Here is a 23,508-nt window from a genome sequence, read left to right on the forward strand (position 1 = left end):
AGAAAATTTACGCGCGCAAAGGTCGACGGGTCACGTGGGACATTTCGTGTAAAATATAGAGGATCCAGTGATCCGCTTCAACAGTAGCAAAAAGTCGTGTACGAAAGTTCTTGCTCTTTTAAGACTTTCTTTCGTCATAACACCGAGATCTTTGCGAACTCGTCGCATTGATCGAAAGGATATCCTTGATCTTTTCGAGATTAGCCTTTTCGAGTCTCGCATTAATTTGAATTCGTTTTCTTTTTTTTTCGAATATGTGCTTTCTCTCTGTATTGCCATTTTTTATTATTTGTTTTTTATTATTTATTATTTATTATTTTATTATTTATGTTATTTCAATTTTATGTTAGAATATCTCTACCAATATCTAAACTCTTCTTCTTTTTTGAAACGAGAACGAGATTTTAATATATATTGAATATAACTATATGTACATAGAAATTCGAAGAACGCAAGGTTAAGGAAACTAGGAGGATCGCGTGAGGACTGCTTAAAAACGGAACAAAGGGCCTTATTCGATACCAGGAAATCGTGCGAAAGAAATTTAAATTTTTTACCATTCATCATCATCATTCCATTCGCATTGAGCCTCATTTCTTAAGAATTTTTTTTTTTGTAATCCCTAAGTGATGACGCATTATACGTGTATATCATTTTGTTTGATTAGTAACTGATTACTAATTTCAAAGTACATAATTTTCTTCTATATTACTTCATTTATTACTCTATTGGTATAAGTATTATCAACTTAACAATATCAGATATTGATTTATTGACAACTACGACTACATCAAATATCTTTCTGTTCCATTTTGTTACTTCGAACATGAATTCTGCAATAGAAAATAATGGCGGTATTTTCAAATCTCGCGCACTTTCGTTTCACAAATATCAAATTTCAACTATCACCATCGCTATTCCAACCACTGGAAGACGTTATCACATCTGCATCTGCGTCTTAAGAACCTACAGATTATAGATGGGAATGAATTCAGAGGTTAGGATGATATCAATTGCATATTTTGGTTAATAGCATTTCTACACATGCTCCATATCATTAACAAATTAATATCGATGTGTAAAATGCTAGTAGAGTTAGGATTTATAAAGTGAATTAGTAAGGAGATATTTTGATATGAATATACTGTATCATTTGATACCTTTATTGTTCACAGTTAATCTTGTTGACATCACACCTAGCCAAGTGTTTGACAAATATTAAATTATGCGTTAATGGCAACGATTCACAAAATTTACCACAGCGTGATCAACTTTAGAAGTATAGTAATACAATCTGAAACAAATACATTAGTGTCAAATAAAAGAAAGTTTAAAAGTTCATATTTGTGTATAATAACTTTGCTGTACTAAATATTTCATAACAGTCATCTATATTATCTATATCTGTCCATAATTTTATTGTTTCGATCAATTATAAATCTTTTTTCTAAAATTGTTCTGTCTTTTGTATTCTTTAAACTTTCTGTTATCCTCCACTATGATATAATATAAAATAATAAACAATTCGTGCATTTTATATAAAAAAGATCTGATTGCCCTAACTCCATTCTTGCATCCCACAGTAGAATCCACTTTGATACCCGTTCCGCAATAGCTTTCCCCTTGTGACGATATCTTACGTCCCCGTATTCCCGTGTCTAATAGCTTGTGCGTAGAGTCATTCCGTTACGAGGTCAGAATTCCTCGCGGAGGAGAACTGGTCGTTTGCAAAGGTCGCTCGACGGACAGCTGGAAAACCGCGCGCGCGCGCGCTTGCGTACGTATGTATGCATAAGGGAGCGTAAAGACCGGTGGAGATTTTCCTTTTCCCCCCGCGGTCGGAACAAGTTTCTCTCTGTTGAGCGAAGCGATCATAACGGGGCGCTGGCGTCGTTGCACGTGAAATTGGAGCGGACTTCGATCCTTTCCCGAACGGTACCCGGCATTTGATCAGCCTTAGCCCCTGCGTTCCACGAGGAAATAATATTACGCGCGCGCCGCCACGCCGTAGTGCCTTGAGTTTCTAATGAGCCCCTCCAACACTCTGTCCGTTCCTCTACTCACTACTCGACGAATACCGTAATTCTCAATGGATGTCGTTTTTTTCTGTCTTTCTCACTTCCTCCCTATCGTTGCGTCCTTTTCTTGGGAGTCGTTTTTCTTCCCCCCACCAATCGTACTTTTCGCGTTCCCTCCACCAGCGGTCCCTTTCGATGCTCGTCCGATGGGCGAAAGTCGTGTGCGTGAAACCAGCGATGGGTGTAACCGTTCTTCGGTTGTGTTTAAAATGTAACGCGAAAATTGGTTTATTCAGGATTGTTTATTTTAATCGAAGCCTGGTAATTTGTTGAGTTTATTCGACGTTAACTTTTTACAAATATGCAAAATATGTCACACGCTGTAGAACTGATAGACTTGCCGACTGACAAAATGTATTATGTTAGATTATGTAACCGTGGGGATCTTACTGGCTCGATAAGATATTAATACATAAATATTGTTTGTTATAATTATAATAGAAATGTTGTGACATGTTTGATGAGAAAAAAACGCTGTATAATAGAGATTATGGAGTGATGTAAATTTTTAAATGGAGATGCGTAATTCATAAGATAACGCCGAGAGGAATTATCAGATTGAAAGAAACATTGCTTCCAAAACATGATGTTCGCGTGACACCAGCCGATATAATTAAAGTAGAACCTAAAAATATCCGGTTTCGAAGCTCATTAATATGCAAATGTAAACACGCGTTACAGATTCAGTATCGTCCGGTGAGCACACTTGTCAAGGATTCTTCCGTTCAAAGTCGTTTCAAGGTCGTCCCTGTTAAATACTTACGTTTCGTCAAACATAACTTGTAAACATTTACCATAAAAGCTATCAATATGGAGAATATTCGAAAGACCATAAAATATGACCATCACATATAAATCCTATATATATATATATATATATATATATATCTATACACAGTGTTATGCAGAATTTGCTTACAAGTTTCCAAGTCAAATACATAATAAATTATATATTGACACTTCATCCTTTTCATGCAGTACTAATAATATAGATTATATAATTAATTTTCAAATTTATATACATATAACGAATCTGTGAATGCCAAGCAATGAGTAAAATACGATAATCATTCCCATCGCTATCCAACGTTAGTTAGAGTATTAACAACGAAACGTATATACGTCTCTCATGCGTGCGCGCGCGCACATACACGTTTTCTGGGGGAGTTGCTGGACCGCTCTCAAAGTCCCCCTTTTCTCCCTCCATTTCTTCGTTGAGCCCGCTCGTAGCAAACGAGGAGGATAGAAGAAGGAAGAAAGAAAGAGACGAAGAGAAAGATCCTTGGCGAGTCCTGGAACTCAAGACGCAAGCGAACAGACCAAGACTCCGGTTACAGACTTCAAGGCTTAACGCGTACTCCCGCGTTCCGTCAATCGTGGATTTACGAACGACCACGGGAAAAAATTCCCGCGTGCAATGTTATTGTGCCGACTCGAGTATCGCCATTACCGTCAACCTGTTTCAAACTACGCGATGGTGGGGGCGTCTTTATGCTTTACCACGCAACTAGGGGAAACTAGGAATTTAGGATGCATGAATGGAGAAATGTAGGACAGTGATGGCTCCTGCTTCTTGCTCTAAAACGAAAACATAAATTATACGTTGACTTGCTTTTGAATCTTCTTACAAATGGAATTCAATTAATTTCTGAATTTTTCAGCTAAATTTTTTGATACAAACGTAGAATAAATATAGTGTTACGATTTTTGCCCCAGGATGAAAGGATAAGTTGTATTTTAGATAGCTCTTGAAGCTTCTTATACATAGAAATTAATTAATTATCAAGTATCGTACATTTTTCGTACATTTTTAAACAGAAATTGCTCGTGACGAAAATGCATGAAATAAATGTATATACATGTATGTACAGTTGACAGTGAACATATGTATATACAGTTTCTTTCAAATTTGGTGTACAATTCATGTAGTTTTCTTCAAGTTGCCATTTCTCACTCAGTTGTTTTGACTGTTACAAAATACGGATAACGGAGACACGAGTGACAAAAGGCAGATTTTGGCCGTACATCTTGAACGACATCTCTCATTGGCGTAATTAGTTGTAAGTCCCCCATACGTGACCCGTCGAGACGCGTCGACAGAATACGATATGAAGGAACGGAGTTTTATCTGGCGCGTACACGCGGTCGGATTCTTCTAGTAGACGGCCACGTCGCGACGGTGAATGTAAAACTGCCAGAACGCATGCAGGAATGTAGATTTTTCTTGTCAACTTTCTACACGCCTCTGACGTCACTACGGGAATCATTGTCGAATGCAATAGAGAGCGTTTAAAAAATTAACGACCAAATTTTTGCAGATTATCACATTTACCAAAAAAAAAGAAAACACGTGTATAGCAAAGTTTTGCATAAAAATTACCAGAATAATTAAAATGATCAATTTGTAGTTTTCTGTAAAAATTTTATAAATTATAGCCGTGTATTTTGAGGGATTTGGATGTCTATTTTGCAAAATATATATGTATATGGATAATAGTTGTTCTCTATAGGTAATGAGTTGTTTTTCTCTTTGCATTGTATATCTTTAGAAACTTTATATCCTAGTCATTGGTCATAATTCTGATGGTAAAACGAATTCCACTACTAAGACTGTGTTCCTATAAACAAACGACAGAATACATTAACATTTAAAATCAGCTGACTAGAGATGTACGTAATTCGAGTTATAGCCACTTTAAGAAACACTGGCTCTTCATCTTTGGCAAAATTTTTATTTCAATCGAATCAAACATTTACTGTATTGGTATGTGAAGAAGATTAATGAAGAGTTATCAAGCAAATAGTGCAATATCATTACTATGAAAATAAATATGAAAATAATAATAAAAGGAGATTGAAAGGGAAATATGAACAAGTGAATAGGCGTCTGTGAATAGAAATCTGTACCGTTTAACATCCCGTGTAATTAATGCAGGAATGACGATAAGATAAAGGAATAAATTGTTTTCAATTGGCTTGCTGCAACGCTATCTCTGACCTGGTAGCGTGAAATCATTATTCAATGCCTATTCTCGACCGTAAATTCGAAAGAATGCAAAAGGAACGATGAAAATACTATTATATGATACAGCCATAAATTTTTCCGACTTTCCTATCACATTTTCATATCGTTGCATTTCATTTTCTATTTTCTAAAATGTCTATCTTGGATTTGAATTGAGTCTCGTTATCTTTCATTAGACAAGGTAAAAAGCGTATCATTTTGGTCATCGACCTCATTCGAATTTCACCACTCAACTCGGTGAAACGGTTCATTATCATTCGATGCGTCTTCTCCTATGATCGAACAGAAAAATTACACTGATACGGTCTCATTTCACTTTTCACCGATCATTTCACTTTACGAGCATTTCATTCCTGCTCCCATTTAATGGTGTCTTCACGCTGTATTTAACAGCTCGTTCACAGTGTACTGAAAAAACTCCACTTCATGCTATCAATATATAAGCATGTATATAGCCCTCTTTTAAGTACAAGTGTCGCATGGTGAGAACATTCCAACATCTGCAGGGTCTCTCAGGGCAACCATCTTTTATGAATCTTCTATCTTTTAAATTATCAACTGAATAGATTATACGATAGATTATGATAATTACACAATCTCATCATTTTTCCCTATTTTGACTGTAGCTTCTTTTTTACGGCGGGAAAAGTCGGTAATCTGCAAAATTGCCTAGATTATTATTAGATTATTAATATATTCATTTATATAGATATATCAATAGTCACAATACCTAAATTAAGGTTTCAGTAGTTTCATTATTAAAGTATGCAGTGCAAGGGAAAAAGTAAAGGTCATTTTCCAATGACCTTGAGTAGGCACTTGATTCAGTACATACTATAGAACACCTCCATTAAAAAATGAAAAAGAAGAAGATCAAAGAAGAAGTATCAAAGAATATTGACAGGAAAAGGTACACAAATTCTTACAGGAAGCAATTTATACAACGGAAATTTTTCTCGCATAGCAGTGATGTAATGGTCCGTTTCGGTTTCCGCTCAAAAGGGTAAAAAAATCTGCAACATCTTCATAATCTAACGGTGAATTCTGTCGATCGTGGGCTTTTCCACCAGCGCGAAGTATGCGCAACGCAATTTTGCTGAAATTCAATGGCCCGTTAGAGAGGCATAGGCAGACTTCTTGGAAATTCGCCGAGCGAATCAGAGCGACGGAGCAGAAACTGGAATCGCCGCGATTCCATCGAGATTCTCGGGTTTCAACGTTCGATCTAGAGTCTGGACGATACGATGGAATGCGTGATAAAAAAATATTCAGGAGGATATTCACCCCTAACGTCTTGTTTTAAGTTATCGTGCCGATTAGATAGTCATTGAAAAAGTAATTGGACTAGGTGAGGTAAATCAATTGGTTGATTGAAAATGGCTGGATTATCCGAAAAGTGATTAAGTTCGCTGAGCACAGGATATAGTTAATAACTATTTAATTATGCTTTCTTTTCAGTTACTTATTATTAGTACAGACGAAGAATGTAGTAGAGAAAAAGTGGGTTAATTGACGTGCCATTTTATGATTGAGAGAGCGCTACTGGTTTAGGGAAAAATATAAATCTTAGTCACTTAGCTTCCATCTAAATTATTTTACTTTTTATCATTTAATACAATCTCTTTATATTTTTTCATAAAAATTGACATGATAGCGTTTGAATTCCTTAAATTGAAGGTTTAAGAAATGACACTTACCATACGCTTACTATACTTACTATATATATTATGACACCTGCTATAAAAATATCCTTTCTACATATTTTAAAATAAATATAAAATTTGATGAGGTAGTGATTACTTTTATAGTAAACATCTATAAACTTGTCAGAGAAGAGTGAACTAAATACATTCATGAGAATTCAATGTATAATTCTCAGTAGGTCAAGAGTAAAAAAATATATATTTGCAAAATTTATTTACACTAAAAAATTGTATAATAGAAAGACATATACAATAATTATACACTGAGAGTATTATGTTACAAAACAGTAGTTTCCTGTTTTAGAGTCAGCAAATATTTTTTTGATACACGATTGTGTAAATGTTTTAGAATCATTAAATCATTCTCTAAAGTGTCATTTTGCTGTTCAAAATAAGTTATCAATTTTTCTAGCATTGTTGTTGCTTCTAGGTGGTTGACATCTGTTTCTCCTTGATGATATCTATCAATAAAAGAGTCTTGGATGTCATCTCCATCTTGAGTGGATAAACGCGCACTCACAATATCATCTTCTAATAATAATCGATCTGAGTTGTTATTAGTGACAGCATCCTCCAGTAAACTTTGACTACAGAGGGTCAGTTTTATACCATGTCGGGCTTTCCATCTTCCTAACCATCCTACACTTGCTGTGAAAGTAGGATCACCACCTAACTTTTTATTAAGACTCAGAGCTTTTTTTCTAAGGATAGGTCCTGACATAGGAATACCATTTTCAAGTTCTTGAATATACCACATATACAGTGCATCATCTAGTGTTACATTCTTTGCTTTTTTAATTGTTCCTCTGTTGCCTAAGCTATCTCTAGAAACCATCTTGGCACAAAAATCTTCAATCTCCTTTCTGTTTTTTTTCCAATCAGAAACAGTAGATATTCCTACTCCTAAATCAATAGCAATACTTCTCAATGACTCACCTTTATCAATCCTGTACAAAGCTTTCAACTTCTTTGCTATGGTTACAGTCACTTTTTTCCTTTTACCTGACATGTCTGTAAATGTCAAATATCAAAGAAACACAACACAATTAAGATAAAAACAGTTGTTAAGTTTAAATACCATTGACCTACTTGTAGCATTCCTATTTGCAGCATATTGATTAATCACACTAGCAGTGTGATATTTATGATATATTGAAGAATCACTCTGTTGGATCAACTATGAATACAATTAATTAGAAGAAATGAGCTTTTAATTTATATTTCAAGAAGGATTTATAATTGAAATTAGTAAATCTAACAATTTTTGTTAGCAAGTGATTTCCACTAAAATTCGTGGTTTTAAAATAATTAAAGAAAAAGTAAACAAATTATATGAGTAACAAAAAATGGAATAAATTCGTTCTAAATATTTAAACAATTGGACGATATATTTTTCTATATATAAATTCTTACAATTGTCTATAAATGTTGAAACTGTATTATTTTAATAATTAATAAACCGCTAACTTATAGGTTATGTCATCTAACCTCGTTCCAACTACTTGAATGTGTCAATGAAAATCAAAGCAAATGAAGTAGTTATTTTAAAACTTTAACTCACTTTCTGTTCTCTCTTTCTTTTCTAATACTTGAACAACTTTCACTTTAACGAAATTTAATTATTTTTACAACACTGTTATATTTGAATTCCCACTCTAAACGTTATTTAACCAACTGGAAGGGAAAGAACATGTACAGACACTCTCAACTCTACCACCAGATGGCTACCTACATTTTCGTACTACGCCGACGTACAACACTTTCATGCTAGTACTTTCTCTTCTATTTATCAGTAATTGTAAATACGTATCACTTCTCAACTTTCTTATCAGGGTGTCTATGGCACGAGTACATGCTTTCTAAGTTAGCGTAACTGATGAGTCCTCTGGCCTTAGCAGATTCTTATGAAATACACTTTTCTCCTCTTTCTTCTATCTCTCCTTCTATCCTTCTATCTCTCTTTATTCAAGATACCATGATTTACTTACAAACATTTCATTCGCAACGTCTTTTATTCCTCAATAAAAATATTAAAGATATTGCACATAAAAGACTTCGCACATAAATAGTAACTCTACTTTAAGTCGCTTTTCATCAATAAGATAGGAAGACATTATATATATATATATATCCGCTATATCGGAGCGTCGACAGCTTCTGTTCGATAAGGCGGCTCATCGATATTCATATCAAAACGCGTCTGGATAATTCCAGTCCATTGTATTCGTATACCGGCGACGTAAATTCTTCGGTGAATTCGTGCCTCTAACTGGAGAATGAAAGGTGGCCTAATGTGGCACGTGGGAGTTTACGCGATAGTTACAAAAGGGACTGCAAGCCACGTTGTTGCGTAGATCAGAAACGCGAGTCACAGTGATGTTCTCGACTAAATGATACACGTATGCCCATTTTCTATGAAATAACACGTTCCGTTCGGCCACATTCTCGATAATACACAGGTAGACCGATCTGCAAGTTGTAATATACCGTATACAGCGTGGGATGTAGGAAACATAGCGGATAAGTGGAAAATCTCCAGAGATGCTAAAATATGTATTTTAGTATAGCGGGTGAAGCGAAAATTGTTATACATTGTTTAAAATGTTTCTTTGAAATTTAGGTTAGGTTAGGTGAAATAATATGGCCCGTTAAACTGAAACGAGGTAAAGTAACATATTCAATCGTCTTAGTTAATGGATATGGAGTTTCGTGACAAAGTTCGTCAATTTTTTGATCCTAAAGACAGTCAGTGAAGAATTCGCGCGAACAAACATTTGTGAAACATTGATTTATCTTCTTCCTCATCTCTCGAGATCGAGAACACAGATAATTACGTAATGTAACAAGTTGCCCAATCTGTTCCGCGAAAGTTATAATTTAACAATTAACGTCCGCAGGAAACCGAATGACTCACTAACGTCTTGCAATTAAGGGTGCTCCATGAACAAACTTTTCGAAAGATAAGATGTTATTGATTCAACCTATGGAATTGAAAATGTAATATGGCTCTTTCTTTTATTTGATTGTAAATGTCAATGACATTGTGTGGAAGATCATGTAAAATTATTATTCTCTTTCCATAATTATCGTAATAAGTATTTTCCTGTGGCTAACAGCGAGGTAGTTGTTTCTTAACCGAGCAGGGACTCGAACAGTTTGTTACAAATGGGTCATTGTGTAAACGTTATGACTCTGTACTGTGAGGTGCAATTTTTCATGAAAAGAGCCTCAAATGTTGCAAAAATACAGCGCGGTTCATTTCAGCTTCGAATCGACGAATTTTATAATTTTTACGTACTCAAGTTATAGAATATTTTAACTACTGACATTTTTAAACTAAAAAATTGTTAAATTTCCAAATTTTTGATTATCCGAATTTTGGAATCCAAATTTTGAGATTCTCAAGTTTCTACATATTCAAATGTTGGAATTTTCAAATTTTCAAATATTGAAATTTTAGAATTTTCAGATCCCTGAATAATCAAATATTTGGCTACTTAAATTTTCTAATTTTTGGATTCCCAAGGATTTTCAAAATTGTGTACGGTGAACGTATTACAATTGGCGATGATTCAAGCAAGAGGGACGAATTAAACCGGAAAGAATCTTCCATTGCACTTGGTCAGACATCGTGATGGCATTCCTATTGAGCTTGCGGCGTGTAATGACGCCGTGAAATTGAAATTAAATGTCGGCAACATGTGTAAACTTCTGAGAAACCAGTGATGTCATCTGGATTAACGAACTGCCAAGCGGCTAAATAAATTACAGCTCGTTCGCGATGGAACATTTCGCAATTATGTAAATATTAGCTGCAGTCTTATTGCTTGCTCTAATCTACGCGGAAAATTATCAGTATTTCGAACGCAAGCTGGGAAATAATTGTATTTTAACTGGCTGAAATAAAAATGATAGGGATAGAACTAATCGTCTTATAATCAAGATTAGTGATCTCGCTAATTAGCCATGATGTAAACGATGAAAATAAGTTTCAGCCACATAATTTCAAAACAGTTATGCAAACTAGAGTAATCAAATTGCATTTTATCCCAACTGTTGGCTTATCAGTAAATATGACTCAGTTGTAGTAACATATAACGAGATTGGGACCATAAAAGTTATTTCAAGAAGTGATATCATATTTAAATTAAAATCGAATTACGTCAAACAACGCGTTTGTCTCTTACGTGAGCGGAAAGAAACTTACAAAACACTGTCAACATTCAGTTCAAAAAATTATTAACCTATTAGATAAAACATTGAATTTAGTTAGAGATTATGAGATTCGTTTCTTCTGAGAACAGCAATTTTTTAGCAATACTCTGTAGTTTTCGTACGTATTGTGTATTTGGTGTCTTACGTTCATTCACATAGTAACGTCATTGTTCTACTTCCTTTAATGAAGAAACACTTCCGGTAAGGAACTGTTATACGGAACAAGTGAATGAAGGGCTTGCTTATGGTATATCGTAAAGATTATATTACTTCCTGCTCGTTAAATTTTTTCTCTACGGAACTCCGATTCTTTCAGAAGATATTACTGTATAGTAAAAGAAGAATTACATACATATAATTCTTATACTTATACTTAATTTAGCATAGAATATTTGAAAAATTATATTTGTAATCGTATGCCTCCACAAGGAAGAAAAGATGCTGCATTCCTAGCTATTACTAGCTTCATACTGTATTTAAATCCCTGGAAATGACATTGAGTTGGCTATAAACTCCAATAATACTCGTATTACTCATTTTATCACACAACTCTTCAATCTAGCATAAGATAAACATACACTGATTCGATCACCCAGAGATATTATTTGAAACAACTGATTTCAAGTGAAAACAACATATAGATGGCACTCATACTACTACGAATAAGTTAACAAAAATTATCCTACAACTTCTCAATCTAACATGATGTAGATATACAATGTCTAGGGACTTTATTTTTCAAAACAACTAACCTCAAATGTGGAAACAACTTACATGTTCTATTCATATCACTACAAATAGGTTAGAAAAAGATTGAATGTTGGAATATTCCATCAGATAACCTACATAACGATCCTCAACTACTAAATTCACGGTCAAAATGGTAGACGGCTAGCAACAAGTGCCATTGAAAAGTATAGGGTTGCAGGAGTGGATCGTTGTCGTTGGTAATGTCAGTGGGTGGCCAAATATAGACATGTCGTCATATCGTTTGAACTTGGTACAGCTTGCCACATTCTATATTTCGTCTCCTTTGGTTGCGAGCGCGTGTGTAATACAGCAGATGAATATTTGTCTAGGTTTAAGTTATCAGTGTCAATAGTGTGTTGGTATCTGTTTTCGAGGTGAGTCAGGACGAGTTTCGATAATAATACGGTTCAGATTTCACCTGGTCTTCTTTGCCACGGTCTTCCCTGCCCCGTCGTTGCGTACGACGCATTTCCGGGGCAATTTCGTACTTCCTGGCAGCGATCGACCATCTTCCAAGTTCGTCGAACGCTTCATCTTCGATTCATTCTTCCTTTTCCTCTGATTCGTTCTTATTTTCGGTAATCTATCTTTAGTCGTTAAATTGGGAAATTTGTATAAATAAAAATATCAAAGGAAGCTTGAAAGGTTATGTCAATAATTCAAAGTTTAATTACTTATTTAAAAAGCCCTTTTAAAAGTTTTCGATTATTTTTGGTCTAGATAGTCTATGTTTCCTTAACTGACAAATAGACAAGATCGGTACAATGTAAAAATTATAAGAATGAATGAATTATTGCGTATGAAGAAGTACAAATAATCCTCGTAATATAAAAAATATGTAACCGATTATCTTTTTCAGTTTTGAGATAAAAAATTGCTTTTTGATACATCTTATATCTGGAACCAATGTCGAAAAATCATTGATTCTTATCTATAGACGTTGCTGCAAATCATTGAGGTGTTTCTGTAGCTGTGTCGAGGTGCATGTAGCGTGCTTCCGGGCGAATCTCGAACTTCCTATTTGCTGTCCGAATAAACGAGCTTATACGCTGGCTATTTCAGTCGAAACTGAACGATGAAATCTAAAGCAAATGAAAATTGACGTTGTAAACATCAAGAAGGAAGTAATTAAGCTCCTAGATCAATCTAGTAGCTTTTTATAGATTTCCTTCTAGAATTTGTAAGTACAATTAATCCTGGCGATGTATGGGAAATTAGTGGGTGGTTCATCTTGGATTTCGTTTTACTTTCTATTACGCCTCGTGTGGAAGGTTAATCGAAAGTAAATGGAAACTAAGCGAATAAATGATTCCATGAAATAATATACTATAAGTATCATATGTACTAGCATCGGGCGTAACGTTCACGTCACGAAATAACGAAATATGATTTTTCTTATGTTTATGGAAAAATTCAATACGTTTGAATATTTGAAACATAAAAAGATAGAATCAATGAATAATTAAAGAAATTCAAGATTGGATGAATAAATGGCGCGCGCCAGTAAATAGTTAACGGCCATATGGCGCTAGTGTCGCGTCACCAGTCTTCATAGTATCAACGAAGTTGCAAATATTTTTGTATGCCTGTGTATTTCTTTTTTTCTCTATCAAATATGTTGAGTATCGGCGTTATCAAAAAAAGAAAGGCGTAGTAGTGACATGGATTTATAAGTCATAACGTCATCGTCACTTCTATCAGATAATCGCCAGAACAAGTCACACAAGGCAAGGCGTTTGCCATGTAATAATGATATTGGATGTTTGAAAAGTTATTTTATGAAATGACTTACTTCAACATATGAATTTTACTTCATACAAGTTATATTTTATATTATTTATTTCATAGAATGAATGTTGAAAATACTATTAAATGTCGATAGCCGTAAATTATGTATTATATATTGATTGGACTCGACAAAAGTTGAGGATATCTATAAATGTTGACTTACTAGTAATACGTGTGGACAAATGTTTAAAAGCTGATGATGTTGAATGATGTTAACAGGCCTAAATGTTGACCAACGTTAAAGCTGTTGACAGATATCGAAGACGTAAATGTATGTTGACATTGTTGGTAGACGTTGACAGATTCCCTAATAATATTAAAAATTTAACAAGTAAAAGCACCAAATTCATGATAATATTTCAAAGTCACTGCTATTTCACACGATTGAAACTGGACAATCAAACAATTCGTTCTTTTCAGTGTATTTATCTAGTTTTAGAAACGATCTCTCATTTCTTGTCACAGTGAAGAACATTTCAATAATTCTTTATGTTTGAAGACGTTACATCACTAGATGACGATATGCTAATGCCATAAAAATTCATTATCGTACGTGTTTCTACCTCGTGACATCAGACCTTCGACTTAAATGGCTGTACAGCAAGCATTAAGTTTAATTTGGCAGATGTTTGCTCTATAAAAGCTACACATTTTTTAAACAATTTTGTAACTCGTTTTCGATCGAATCATACTTTTCTATCGCACAGAGAATAACCATTTGTTTAAATTTGGGGGAAAATTAAAATCTTGAATCATTTTTAAACTATTAAAAATTTGTTTCGCGGCCGAAACCAAAGAGTAACTCACACACGAAAGTTTGAATTAAAAAGTTATGAATTACAGCCGCTAATACTTTCTTAAAAAATTATCGTCTCTTCTATCACGGTCATACAACGTACGTTTAATTTATGTAAATTCATTCTAACGTACACATTACATAGCCCGCGTCCCTATGAAAACGTCACGGTTCGTGCTCCACTGCATAATTGCATTGCAGTTTATGTACAAACGATCATCTAATCAACTTGAAAACGATGCATGCTTAATCATGCTACGAGCAAATTATGATTTATTTGAATTTGTAAACATATTTTATTCATATTTTATTATTGTATTGCTCTATTATTATCGACATTATTTCTAGTTTACTTGCTATTTTAATCTTATTTTCTACGGAAGTTACTATAATGATACAATTTTTCTGTCCTCGTGCGTTTTTCTTTCTTTCGTCTTTTTCTAAAATGAGATTGCCTATTTCACCCATCATTACCATTCAATCAGCCGAATTCTAAATTACCTTTACTTAACAATTTCCAAATTTAAAAAAGGTGCTATTATTATTAACATAAACTTTAATTTTATATGTAAATTTACATATACCCGATTACAATCGATAACTTAATTGCTACGCCATTGGTAGGTACATTCCCGCTCGGAAGAACATATGTACGTATAATATCTGGCCACTTGCTTTTGACAGATAATATATCACGAAACTTTACAATTGCGAAACAAGTAACGATAAAAATTTACGTATTGTTATTGGCAGTCGGTCATGTCGCATACATTCGTGAAAAAGAATTGTGCTCTATACTCATATACTTATTGTTAACGTTATTATATAAAAGAACGGACACAAAATGTTCGCGATACGCGATAAGAGTCCTGGCAGTTAAAGTGGTCTTGAGTTAACAGCTGAATCAGTTCGGTGTCGCCATTCGTAGACGTCCAATCGTTCTTCGTTCGTCGTCTCCTCGTTTCGATATCGAGTCGTGATTTTCGACAATTTTTCATGATATTGACTTTGGTGAAAGAAGTCATGAAAGCAGACCAGTGGATCAACGGCCATTGAAAAATGAAAGGGACAACCGTGTCAGGCAATTATTATCATGGTACGTTGAATTTAGCCAGTTGTAATTTAATTTGCGAATCAATAGATCGTAAAACGTGAATAAAGGATCGCATTTGAGTTTCTAACGAAGTTTTTGATTAGAGGCCATTGAATAGGATTAGGCCTTGATAGGTTAAGATCTCTGTATCTTTTTATCGAAAGGGATTATGGGTGTGGTAGTCTTTTCATGGTAGAAGAGCGATTTGGAAACTGCCGTATCTACGCAAGTTTATCTTAACAGATAGATTATCTATCGAAATCCTGCCGCGCATTCCATGTAATTAGAGCTCCATGAGTGTCGTTTACTATTTAGCTGTTCGTCGGCTAAGCTCGTACGATTTAATCGATCCGTGTTTTCTATCGGGATTTACTGTCTTTTTGTGTTTAAACAACTTTTAAGCTTATTTTTAAATAGAGAAGTTTGATTTTTTTGATATAATTTGAGAGTATTTATAGGGTTTAATAATTGATCTGGTTATAGTTTGAATTAGAGGTAAATCATGCTGGAAAAGGTTAAATATTTTTAAAATTATAATTAGAAATTAAAAGTTTTTTTTTAAAATGTAGCCTTAAAGTATTCAAATGTACCAGTTACATTCTATTTCAACTCTAAATACATACATTTGTTCTGTACAATTCTATTACAGTGAAATCCATCATGGCTGCTTTTTAACCTTACATTACGGAACACATAAAATTCTATAGTCTATCCCTAGATTCTATACAAACTACTTTAAGTTCTTCCATAGTCATTCTAGTTTAGTCTCTCATCGTTACTGAAGTTCTTACTGTATAAGTACTGAAGAATCTAATTTCCTAGAAAAATCATAACATCATGCATTATACGTATTTTAGTTCGGACAAGTTCAGAAGTAAGGTTCGCTGAAAACTACACGAACGTGTGCAAGTAGTTGTGTTTGCAGACGTTACGCTCGAAGAATCCGCAAGCGTATACACGCGCGTGCGTTACAATCGCGTTACATGGTTTCCAACGGCTTAGAACAGCGACGAACAGCTTCAGACAGAGACAGAGTTTAAGCATTTTAATCAAATCTACGATGTTACCTGCTTGTCATTGCCCTCTCGGTTTGCACGTAGCCATCTATTGGCACGCTTTTCAGTGCGAACGCGAGCTAACCACTGAGGTTGCCGTTTCTCCTCATTGGCGTATATAATTCGCATTTTTCTTCTCTTGAATATCTACACCTTTTGTTGTTTTCTCTTGTTGTTTAGAATAGTAAAAAGTTCCTTACAATTAGGTTCTTGCGGGAAAAATACTTTTTCAAAACAAACATAGATATTATTTAAGTTTAAATTAGTAGATACTTTAGGTTAAGTTTCAACGAAAGAAAGCAAGTTAAACTTGATTTACATTTAAACAAAAAGTTCGTCTTTACTAGATTTTTTTGAAGGAAGAATATCTTTCATATCGATATCGACGTTGTTCAACTATAATTAAGTAGAGATAAAAAGTTTCTTTAACTATATATCCTGTGAAACAAAAATATTTTTCAATGATAACATTGATGTTAATTAATTTCATAGATATTTTAGGTTAGGTTGCAAGTGTTGCAAAGTAGATTAAATTTGGTTTACATTTCAAGGATTATGTGTATGCTTGTTTAACAGGATGTATGGAAGTTAAGAGGTTAAATTTTACTAGTGACTCATACTAGTGAAGTTATGATGAATATATACTGTATATCATATGATAAACATAATGTGTATCATTTATATTTTATATTGCCCTTGCTATCTTTAAAACAATATATTCCGATGATGTATCGTGTAAATATCGTTTTCCCAATATTTAACTTTAAACTTCTCGATTGTCGTTATCTAAAAGGAGTGCAAGAATTCTCAGGTGCGACATGTCTACAAACAACATATCTTCACCGACGAATTCGTGTTAATTAGCGGAGTCGTTTTGCAATGAAAACTAACTTCTTTTGTCAGACATCAATTCCAAGATAGCATTGCATTAACATAATGAACACTCTTATCGAATATGTTTTTCAACGACAACACGCGTTGTGTATGTAGACATTAACGATCACAGCACGAACGTATTTAGTTATGAGCTCAATTAATTGTAATGCCTCCAGTCACTGCTTAGATACATAGCGTCAATAATGAAGGATATAAATACTATTCAAATAAGCGTCGTTCGGTGAACTAATCGGAATAAATTGTTCGTGGTAACGATTTGTCATCCTTTTGCAATTCTTATTTCCCTCAATCGTTTAGATAGAAAAATTTATTTAATGAATTAATAAAATTAGAATTTTGTTCGTATAAGTTGTCGGTTGAATAATTTGTGTTTTCGAATTGGAGATAATTTTAAATTAGAGTATTATCGATAATAAGCTGTAGTGGAAGTTTATATAATTTTTAGATGATAATTGTAAAGCCCAAATGAATATGTATCTAGAACAGAAGATCAGTATACTTATTAATTGAAGTAGCACATAGAGTAATAAATGGAAGTTTTAGTAGCCGGAGAACTACGTCTTTAAATTGGATTCCGTCGTTTTATTATCCATAAATTTCCATTGCTTTATCTCTAACTCACTTAAAAAGAATGTTTTTACGTACCTTACTTTAGTGTTAAAAATATACTACAGAAAGATTAGAAAAAATATTTAAAAAGTTCGTTAAAAAAGTGTTTGAATAATCTTATTAAATATCAAAATGCTGTATAAGCTCGTAACAATATCAAGGGTTACATTAAAATTATATAAAATTCATTCGACATAAAATTACACGAAGTAAAAGGAGAATTGTGCCACAGTGTGCTCGACTATTTCAATCACGAGCTATCGCCAGGTTCCGATAAGGTATCTTCCCTGAGAGTGAAAGAATCATTTCCATCGTCGTAGAAATAGAAAATTATCCATTGTTAATGAAAGTCATCAGGGTTATTTTATTGAATTCTTCTGTGTAATAATGCTTTTTGTCGTCTTGGAAAAAATATAAAATACTTAAAAAGATTAATCTCTTAAACGATAATTCTGCGATACGAGTTGATTATTGGATATACATCAATACGATAAAACACACTGTTGGAGTTTGAACACCTTAAACTCTAATAAGTATAATTCGTGTGTTTTAAAAAACTTTCGTTTTATCCATCCTTTTTGGCGAGTTACGAGTTTATTATTCGCCCCATTTCGTACCATTCAGACAACTATCGTCAGTTTTTTAATGTACTTACTGATTACATTGGCAAGTTAACAGTATCTGTTTTTGAAAATGTACGGATCTTTTGCTAACTTATAGTTCTATCTCTCTTTAATAATCTGTAACACATGCACATACATATGAGAAATAATTCGAAATAAGAAGAAAATGTATGTATGTCAGAACATTAAAAGTAAAGCAACATTAAAAGTACAAATGATATAACGAGCAGTGTAGAGAAAAATGCTTAAGGGTAAAGAATAACGAAGATAAAAAATGTAAATATGACGAAATTAAAGGAGAATTCTAGAACTCTTCTTATACCTGTTTTTAGAAAAAATCCTTGAACTATATCATCTATTTTTGGATTATCTTGTATAACATATTTACTAAGGTAATTTTGCTACTAAATTTTTACGATGTTTTATTGTGTGATGATCCTTTATCTTTGATAAATTATCGTATGAATCGTTATCGAGGATTATATGATACGTAATTGTCTAAAGAGATCAAAAGATCAAAAGATCAAAAGATCATAAAACTACTAAAGAATTTAAAAACTTGAAATATAATATAAAATTAATTTTTTTTAATTAAGTTTTCGTATAAATTAACGATCGAAATAAAGAATTCCACCCAACTTTATCGAAAAGTATAAAAACGAATTTGTGATCCCTAAAACAAGTGTTGACACCTATTCAACATAAATTTCCGATTTTATTTAGCATATAATATTTTTTTAATCAAATTAAACTCAAACATCTTTGAAAATCTTGTCAGAATCGTTAATTAAAAGTCATGATTGATTTTACGCTCAATTTTCTGGTTTAAATCTTACCCTTGCAAAAGAAATCTTGTTCACTGACTTTCATGAATTAAACTACCGGTAAAATTAATGCGTCGTTCACGGACAATGGCGGACGAGCGTGGTTACTAGGGGAAAAAAGGGGGCAGCATTGTGGCGAAACGTGTGCAAGGTAAATAAAGAGTAAGCGCGAACGACGTTTACCTGAGAGAACCGTTTTGTTTTTTACCAGTGTTCGTGACTCGACGAGATTATTGTCCCCGGTTTATCGTTGCTATCGTCGGCATGTGTCATAAATTTTTTCTCGCCTTATAAGGACCGAACAACAACCGAATAAATGTGTACGCGAACTTGAATTGCTTACTTAGTGTGTATATGGAAAACTGGGATTTAATAGGGCTCTGCTTCCTTTCTACTGTGCAATGAGGTGAAGGAAGGGAACTCGTTGTTCTTCTTGATCCTTAATTCTAGAGTTAGTGCGAAGTTAAGCATCTGGAACACAAATATTTTATATGTAACATTTGAGTTAAAAAAATAATTTCCTATTTTTAAGTTAAATATTATTGTAATGCGTGATATTAAAAATTGAAATTCTCATTTACTTATGAAAGAAATAGTATCGTACTTTCTTGTGCACTGAGAATTATAGCATAATATAAGCGAAATTATGAGAACTTGAATTTAGTCACATATTTCAATTCTTGATAGAACCATTCTATCGAGTATTATACAAGTGCCATAACTAACTAAATTACAACCTCACGTTTGTGAATATTCTATTTCTAGTTTTATGATTTGAAAAATTTAGCGAAATTTGTATAATAATAAATATATTACTTTTATGACTTACTCTTTACACCGTTATGATTTTCAGTGCTCTACTTATAGGAAAGCTTTATATTTTACCAATATTACAACTAAAATAGAACTGTTTAGAAATTCCCCTAACATTCCTACGAAACATCGCATTTGAAAGAAAACAGAAATTTCCATTTCCGTTAGTAGTGTTTCCTTTCCAAATAAGGTGCTGTGTTCAAAGCGTGTCTAATTTTGGTGAAATGTTTGGTTTCAGGGGCGCAGTATGTGCCCGGTGTTGGGCTTGGCGCCGCACCCCAAACAAGGAGTTACATCTTCGACTACACGCCAAACTATCCACCGTCCAGAGTCGACAAATTCAGGGGTGGTACTGATATACAGAAGAGAATGACTCAGAGGGAAGATACACTGAGGTTTGAGCAGGGCCGTATTAAGGCCCTGCAGGAGGAACGTCTGCATATACAGAAGAAGACATTCACCAAATGGATCAACTCGTTTCTGTTGAAGGTACATTTTGCTTTTTATACAACTTCCGATATTATAAAAGAGACAGTAATTCTTAAGAGAGTATATCTTTTAATTTTTCGAATACGTTGTCTTTCTACCGCCTGGAAAAAATTGTAAATAATTTTTTAAAAATTGTGAAAAGTAATTAAAAATAATTAAAATAATTAAAATTAAAATATAACAATACTAAAGATATTTGTAAAAATGGCCTACTTTTCTGTGAATACAACGTTTCTCAATTGCTTGTAAAAGACATTAAAATAATTTGAAAAAAAATGGTAAAAGAGTAATTAGAAAATGTAGATGATACGATATTTATACAAATACCTAAGATATTTATAAGAATGACACACGTCATATTAGGGTCGCTAGAATATCTATATAGGAAGGAATCCGGAGACTTGTTGAATCGATTACTTTCACTTCGCAGGCACGTATGGAAGTGGAGGATTTATTCACGGATCTAGCGGACGGCAAGAAATTACTAAAACTGCTAGAGATCATCTCCGGTGAACGATTGGCTAAACCTAACAATGGTCGCATGCGGGTGCACAAAATCGAGAACGTGAACAAATCTCTGGCGTTTCTTCATACAAAGGTAGAATTAATTAATCGTTTTCCCACATATTATTCAAATGAACTTCATCTTTCTATGGATTTCAAAGGTGTATTTCAGATACATATACGTTTTGTTTCTATTCCACAAATAGTCACATGAGAATTTAAAAAATATTATATCTAGGGAAATCTATGATTCTAGGGATACCTATGATTCTAGGGATACCTATGATTCTAGGGATCCCTATATATTTCTAATTTCAGGAAATGATTCTAGAAGAATTTAGGTAAATCTAAAAAATAGTATCTAGGGAAACTTGAAATACAAAGTTTCATATTTTCTAGAAGAACATAAAATTATACTTTAAAATTAACGTTATAGAACCGAGCGTTTTCATTGACAGTCATCACTACTAATCTTTGATAGCTTTTGCATCAACCTTTCAATATTTGCAACGGTTATATTTACACTAAAAGTTTACAGTTCCTGGCATAATCAAGCAAAAACGACTTGACAGTTAATTTTTCTTGAAATCTTCTTCTTAATCTTAAGATATCTTCATAAATGAACAAATTATCATATTCGACATCTTCCTAGGTAAGATTAGAAAATTTCTCCCGGAGGTATAGATTCTAGTAGCTTTGTTCACTACATCGATGTATCTAATTGTTCGTTAGAGAGGACGTAGGAAATAATTCTCACGCTTTCACGATTGTCTTCTCTATTTCGCGACAGCGTTACATTCGATTATGAGATTATGTAAGGGGCGGCGCTGTTACGTAAGTGAAAATTGAAATTTTCTACCGGCGAGGCTTTTCCTCGCCGTGAACATTAATAAATGGCTATATGTATTATCTGGCATCCGACTCGTGTTTGCTCGATCGTTTCGTTACACTCGAGCTATCAGCCGTTTTATTCAAGTAACTGACTAATTACGGTTAAGTGTAAATGATGCCAGACATGAAAATTAAAAGTGATTTAGTTTCGCGAATTTTAAGAGCGCTACAAAATCAGAAGAATGAACACGTGAAACCGTAAGAGAAAAGATGAGATAAGCGACGCGTGGCTGCTACTTCCGGTAATGGGAGACTCTGATCGTGATCATCTTTCTTGGGCAAAATCATAAATGCTATGCACACGTGTAGCGTTCGATGTCTCTAGAGAAGTGAAGAACGTAAAATATAGGATTTTAGTTTATAATATAAAGTATAAAAACCTTCGAGTTTCTTCCTTCGAAAGAATAATTTGAGATCTCGGTAATATAGAAATTTGTACCTGTTGGAAAAATCCAAGATCTTTGAAGATCGAAGATTAAGAACTAGAAAACTGCGAAGTATGATATGATTTTAGGTTTCCTTAATAAATAAGATTTTCTTGAGCAGTGTAAGATCTAGGGAAATTTACAACCTAGGGCTTTGAATCTTTAAAAGAAGCACGGAGATCACGAAAGTGTAGAATATTCTATGTATAATTCTGGAGAGACAAAACAGTTTGCAACGGTTTCCTTTGGTTTACCAAGTCATACGACAAGAATAAATTATAAAAGTCACAATACTTAGAAGCAACGTCTTTCAGACGCATCTTGCGCCCACGATCCCGTAACTACATTACGTCGCGCCATATGCAGCATACATAAAACTATTATGTCATAAGCTACGAAGCATAGAGGCCATTCGCGAGGACTTTGCACTTGTAGGGCTTCGTCGCAAGTTCCGCGTTCACGTAGGATGTCTTTTCAAACTTCTATGGCGTATGGTCTATCGACTATGAGAAGTACACCCAAACACTATACATTATACATGACTAACATTATTATGCAATTTCGATGATAAGAATAATAATTAATTACCATGTTAAAATTTTTATGCAATATATTTTGTACTTTTTAAACAGAACTTTTTAGTTAATAGAAATCTGTTATCACTTTATCTTTATGAAAAATTTCATAAAAACAACATTAAGTATAACATTTTAGATGCTTAAACGATTCATAAAGAATCATATAATATTTTAAGCGTTCTTTAAATTAATTGTTTTCTCACATACTTTAGGATTAAGGTAATATTATATCTAGGGAATCTAGATTCTCCCTAGGATTCTAGGGATCCCTATAGTCCAAATGTAAGAAGAAAATTTAAGAAAGATTGTCATTCTCTATCGTCATCTATAAGAGGTAACAGTTATTATTTTT

General features: G+C 33.6%; 2 protein-coding genes across 7 annotated transcripts in view; one reads left to right on the plus strand and one right to left on the minus strand.

The window, feature by feature from the left end:
- Positions 1 to 23,508, plus strand: part of LOC117216733 (spectrin beta chain, non-erythrocytic 2) — a 57,665-nt gene that overhangs the window by 759 nt on the left and 33,398 nt on the right. For 3 of the 5 annotated variants that reach the window (XM_033463691.1, XM_033463693.1, XM_033463692.1), the window contains exons 1-3: positions 15,243 to 15,451; positions 20,508 to 20,758; positions 21,189 to 21,356. In XM_033463691.1, the coding sequence (XP_033319582.1) occupies positions 15,415 to 15,451; positions 20,508 to 20,758; positions 21,189 to 21,356 (456 nt within the window). In that variant the 5' untranslated portion in view covers positions 15,243 to 15,414. Of the gene's footprint in view, positions 1 to 15,242; positions 15,452 to 19,650; positions 19,863 to 20,507; positions 20,759 to 21,188; positions 21,357 to 23,508 lie in introns of those variants that run through there. The other 2 variants (XM_033463695.1, XM_033463694.1) reach the window with 2 other exon arrangements.
- On the minus strand, positions 7,002 to 8,530 carry LOC117216735 (jerky protein homolog-like). 2 transcript variants are annotated; one of them, XM_033463697.1, is made up of 3 exons: positions 8,368 to 8,530; positions 7,896 to 7,983; positions 7,002 to 7,817 (listed from the first exon to the last, which is right to left on the minus strand). In XM_033463697.1, exon 3 carries the CDS (start codon positions 7,813 to 7,815, stop codon positions 7,084 to 7,086), a length of 732 nt encoding a protein of 243 aa, XP_033319588.1. In that variant the 5' UTR covers positions 7,816 to 7,817; positions 7,896 to 7,983; positions 8,368 to 8,530; the 3' UTR covers positions 7,002 to 7,083. The 2 variants fall into 2 exon arrangements, with proteins under 2 accessions (XP_033319588.1, XP_033319590.1); XM_033463699.1 differs by having other exon boundaries at positions 7,896 to 8,060.

The sequence above is a fragment of the Bombus bifarius genome, unplaced genomic scaffold, assembly GCF_011952205.1.
Source record: "Bombus bifarius isolate JDL3187 unplaced genomic scaffold, Bbif_JDL3187 scf7180000007973, whole genome shotgun sequence".
Taxonomy (NCBI): Eukaryota; Metazoa; Arthropoda; class Insecta; order Hymenoptera; family Apidae; genus Bombus; species Bombus bifarius.

Excerpts from the sequence above, each read along its gene's own strand:
- LOC117216735 (XM_033463697.1), bottom strand. The coding sequence starts at position 7,815 with ATGTCAGGTAAAAGGAAAAAAGTGACTGTAACCATAGCAAAGAAGTTG.